The sequence below is a fragment of the Ailuropoda melanoleuca genome, chromosome 4 (assembly GCF_002007445.2).
Source record: "Ailuropoda melanoleuca isolate Jingjing chromosome 4, ASM200744v2, whole genome shotgun sequence".
NCBI classification, from domain to species: domain Eukaryota; kingdom Metazoa; phylum Chordata; class Mammalia; order Carnivora; family Ursidae; genus Ailuropoda; species Ailuropoda melanoleuca.
Genome location: NC_048221.1, coordinates 115,251,564 through 115,256,220, shown reverse-complemented (window position 1 = coordinate 115,256,220; position 4,657 = coordinate 115,251,564). Strand labels below are relative to the sequence as shown.

Below are 4,657 nucleotides of genomic sequence, written 5' to 3'. Positions count from 1 at the left end.
AAATAAATAAATAAATAAATAAATAAATAAATAAATAAATAAATAAAAGACTCTAGCTCTCTTGAATTAAGCCAAGTATTAATAAGATTAACAAAAATGCACAGGAATGCCATTGTTCCCCGCTAAATTTTTTAAAATATAGTTATTTTTCATAAAAACATGCTATTTGTGTAAACATTAATGAATTTCTTACTGGTATTTTTAAATGAATTGGTAAATTTTTTAAAATTTTATTTAATATAGTAATTATCCATCAATATGACCTATGTAAACAAAAGCTCTTTGGGGTCTTCAGTGAATTTCAAGAGTACAAAGAAGTCCTAACAACAAAAATCTGAGAAACACCAAGTTTGGTCTTTGAAGGAGCTAAATGCCTCTTTATCAGTCATGTACTCAAAGGTATTATTGAAAACCTGAGTACCAAATGTTACCATCTTTGGAGAACGCAGACAACCATGCCTCTCCTCCTGAATGGTCCCTCCCCACCGAGTCCTTCCCCGACTGCATGCCATTTTGTTCTGGCAAGAATGAAATGTCTGGTCCGGTCACCTTGATTGAACACACTTCACTTTGCTGATGGCATAACTATATTGCCTTTGATGAAGTAGGCTAGCTTTAAAAGAAAACCTACACATAACTGTTTTGTAGACTTTTGTATTTTGTAGCTTTTTCATATGCTATCATACAATTTGTTCACATTTTTAAGCACATTATCAAGAGATGAACTTCTTAGGCTCCAGAGGCTAGAGCCATTTTTTAATTCTATCAAATGTGTTTTCTCTCAAAAGCAACAAAGAGAAAAATACTTCATTCTCTATATACCCGGACTCCATCATCTCTAGGCATGTTGAAGCTAGACATAGACTCAGGAATTGTCAAGCAAGGTGAATAGTTCTAACCTCCATGCAACAGGAGACTGAGGTATACTTCACATTTGAACAGCACGTTCTAAAAACACTAGCTGTACCCTCCCCAGTTGGGAACCTAATGTCTGTCACTGCAAAAATATAAATCAAAAGATAGATGCGCATTCTTAAACTCCTAGGTCCCAGAGGTGATTTAGGTTTCCATACTAAACGTGCAGTTGTGGGCTCTGCTGAGCCACCGCATCTGCTGGTAGCCTGCCAACCTCTGAAAGCTGGCTTTCATGCAACCAGAACGCCAGGCTGGGGGGAAGTAAGCCACAGCAACCTGGAAAACCGCAAAACTAACAGCTCATCCAGCGAAAGAAGCAAACGAGTTCTCCCTAGAACCTTGCCCTGGGGCTGAGGGCAGCCGAGCCCGGAGCCGGCGGCCGGTCCCCCAAGCATCCTAAGCAGGGAAGCTATGTGGCTGGTAAGGTGCTACCGCCTCCCGCCCCCCAGGAAAAGGACAGCACAGCAAAATCAACAGGTTCACAGGAATTACAACGAAACCGGCTGGCTGAGAGGTGTCTGAGAACACTCCTCTCCCAGCGCTCTGGCTGCCATCAATCTCCACCCCCCACGCGAGATCACACAGCAACCATGTCCTCCCCTCACTGCATTTTCAAACTCTTCCTCCTGCCCGCTCTTTCTCAGGGGCAACTCTAAATTCTCCAACCCGCCATCAATTTCCTTTCCCCAGAGTTTCCACAAACAGCTCTTCCCAGGTCACTTTGACGCTGAGGTCCAGGCACACTTTTCAGATCCTGTGAGACACCCGGTGAGCTCTCCACCCATGCCCCCTCCGCTGGATTCCTACCGGTTCCTCGCCCTGAGCTTCCGCCTGGCCCTCTGTTTGCTCCTTCCAAGAGGTGCCTCTCTCTCTGCTCAGCTCTCCTATCCTGATGTCCCCCGGGGGTTCTGTCCCTATTGTTTTTCCCATGCAAGCTCTCTGAACGGTCCCACCCCACCATTTTTCACCTCTGCTGCCACGAACGTACAGCGTGCCTTTGCTAAGATCGGGAAGGGGCTGAGACCGGAGCCGGGCACTAAGGAAGGGCTCAGCACACATTCGCCAGCTCTACTGCAACGGCCCTCCCGAGCGTCACCTGCGTGTTCAATGGCCTCTCGGCCAGCTGTACCTGAGTACTGCTAAAACTCATCATACCCAAACCTGAACTCATCTTCCTCTCTCCCACCAGAAATAAAGGGTTTTTTTTTTAATGCTATTCCTCCAGCATTCTATACCTTTATCATTCATGGATCCATTCTTTCAAAACACAGGAGCCAGATATTCCAGGTATTAAGGACTCAGAGCGAGCACACCAGCCAGAGCCCCCCTCCCCTCATGACCTGACATTCCCGCAGAAGGGGCAAGAAAAGTAAAACCAGTAACCGAACTAGAGCCCTGCAGATAACACGCGCCAGCGGACAGCTACCGCACGGCAATTCAACACCGGGATGCGGGGCTTATGTCGGAGGTCAAAGAAAAGCTCTCTGAGGAGGTGACCTGTGAGCGGCAACAGGAAGTAAACACCCTCCCCGATGAGCTACAAAGGACAACGGACAAGAGAGATCCTCTCAGAGAACACCACCAAAAGCAGCCAAGCTGGCCAACCGAGGAGCTCATGCAGCGGCCGGGGCGCAGGGTCCTGTTAGTCTCCCCAAGCGGGACGTGAAACTAGCTACTGAGTTCTGTTCTCCCCTCCTTCCCAGGTGCAGCTTTTATTGCGACGGCCCCGTTCTTGCTCCATCTTTGTGCGCGGATGTGCTAACATGGCACGCTTAACCTTGGCATCAGAGGGGCTGCATCCAGAGCGGCCGGGAAAGGCAGGTATCCCCCCAAAGATGCTGGGCTTAAGGCTCAACGCAGTTGCTGTTAACAAGACCTGTGTATGTCCCTTTGGGGAGGGGTATGTGTTCTACGCTTGCCCAAGTCAGGAATCAGTGACCCGACCCTTCCTCCTCTCTTCCCTGCTGCCCAACCAATAGATTCCCCCTCTTTCATATCTCTGAAATTCAACCATTTTCCCAATCTTACTGTAACTTCCTGGCTTGTTTCTTATCTGAATGAGTGCCCCAGCCTCTGAGTCAACTTCTCCCTAGTTGCCCCTTTCCAATTAGTTCTTCTTGAAACGCTGAAGTTATCCTTCCAAAAGACAAATCTGAACAGGTAACGATCCCCTTAAAACCTCTCTTTGGTTTCCTACCGCCTTTACATAACGACCATGGCACTTACAAAGCTACCCATTCTCGGGCTTCCACTTCACTACTTCCTCACCCTCTTCTTGGGTGACATTCTCTCTCACCTTCCGCTTTCTCTCTCAACTTGTAGCCACAGTGAACCTACCGGGTCCCAGATGGGGCTGTCACCTCCAGATGGTGGCTCCCACCATGCCCTCTGCTTGGTATGCCTGTCCCTTCTTCTTCTTGTCCTCCAGATTTAACTCAGCCTTCCCAGACCCCTAAACCAAACTAGGGGTGATAGTAATTTATCCGCACCTCCATCACGAGACGGTGCCACGCACAGAACACATCAAGAACATGGTAGCTGCTTTGAATAAAGCAATTATCACCGTATACCTAGGTCTCCCCACCTTGATAGTATTGACACGTGCAGTCACACAGTTCTTTGTTGTGGGAGCTGTCCTGGGCACCGTGGCGTGCTGAACAGCATCACTGGCCTCTACTCAGAATGCTGGTAGCACTGCCCCTGACCTCATCCACTTGTGACAAGGACAAATGTGTTTGGACATTGCCTAAAGTCGCACAGGAAGGCAAAGCTGGCCTGACTGAGATCATTCCATAAATGCACTGCATGGCTTGCCAGCTGGATCCCCCACCCACACACAGCACACCCCCACACGCAAGGACTTACTCTGCATCCTTACCACTCATGCCTGAAACATGACTAGAGAGCAATCGATGTCTGTCTCATAGTAGTAAAAGAAAAGATAATCCAGATATTTTTTAAAGTGGGGGTGAGGCACAATTTCAAAAGAAAAACAGCAGAGAAAGAAAAAGAAAGTTTGGGTTAAGTTTTTTCTGAGAGAGAGAGAGCTGGGTGGGGGTGGGGGGTGGGAGGAACATAGTAGGAGGGAGAGAGAGAATCTCAAGCAGGCTCCACGCCCAGCTCAGAACGCAACAAGGGGCTCGATCTCACAACCCTGAGATTATGACCTAAGCCAAAATCAAGAGGAGGAAACTTAACCAACTGAGCCACCCAGGAGCCCCAATTTGGGTTAATTTTTAATAAATTCAACTAAGTTCTCATAGTCGTTAAGGGTAGAAATAATGTCAGATACTTCTTTTGTGTGCCAACAAAGCACAAACCCATCCTCAGCACCCAGGTCACTGGCTTAAATTAGAAAATTAAATTAGAAAATTCTGCAGCAATTATTACCCGTACCAGTGAAATACTTTCAGATTTGGGGATGAAACTAGGAATCACGCCCTAGTCAAATGTATCTGGAATCAGAAAATTTTCCAAGAGTCAACTGGGATAGAAAAATACTGAACTAGAAAGCAGACTCAGAGTTCTCTCCCAGCCCTGCCAATGACATTGAACAGGAGAGCAGTCACTAAACCCACATATGCCTATTTCCACACCAGTGAAACAGGTGATTAAATGATATCATTTGTAAAGGTCTCTTATTTGTAAATTGTATGAATCTATTAATTATCTCAACCAAGATGATCCATGGTTTCTTTAAGAAGGCAAATCACACACACACACACACACACACACACACACA

The 4,657-nt window shown here is 46.8% G+C and overlaps 1 protein-coding gene across 1 annotated transcript in view; it reads right to left on the bottom strand.

Moving 5' to 3' along the window:
• The window catches only part of FEZ2 (fasciculation and elongation protein zeta 2), a 49,589-nt gene that overhangs the window by 9,843 nt on the left and 35,089 nt on the right, over positions 1–4,657 (bottom strand). The window contains exon 4 of the mRNA XM_034657292.1: positions 2,342–2,452. Coding sequence (XP_034513183.1) covers positions 2,342–2,452 — 111 coding nt within the window. The remainder of the gene's footprint in view (positions 1–2,341; positions 2,453–4,657) is intronic.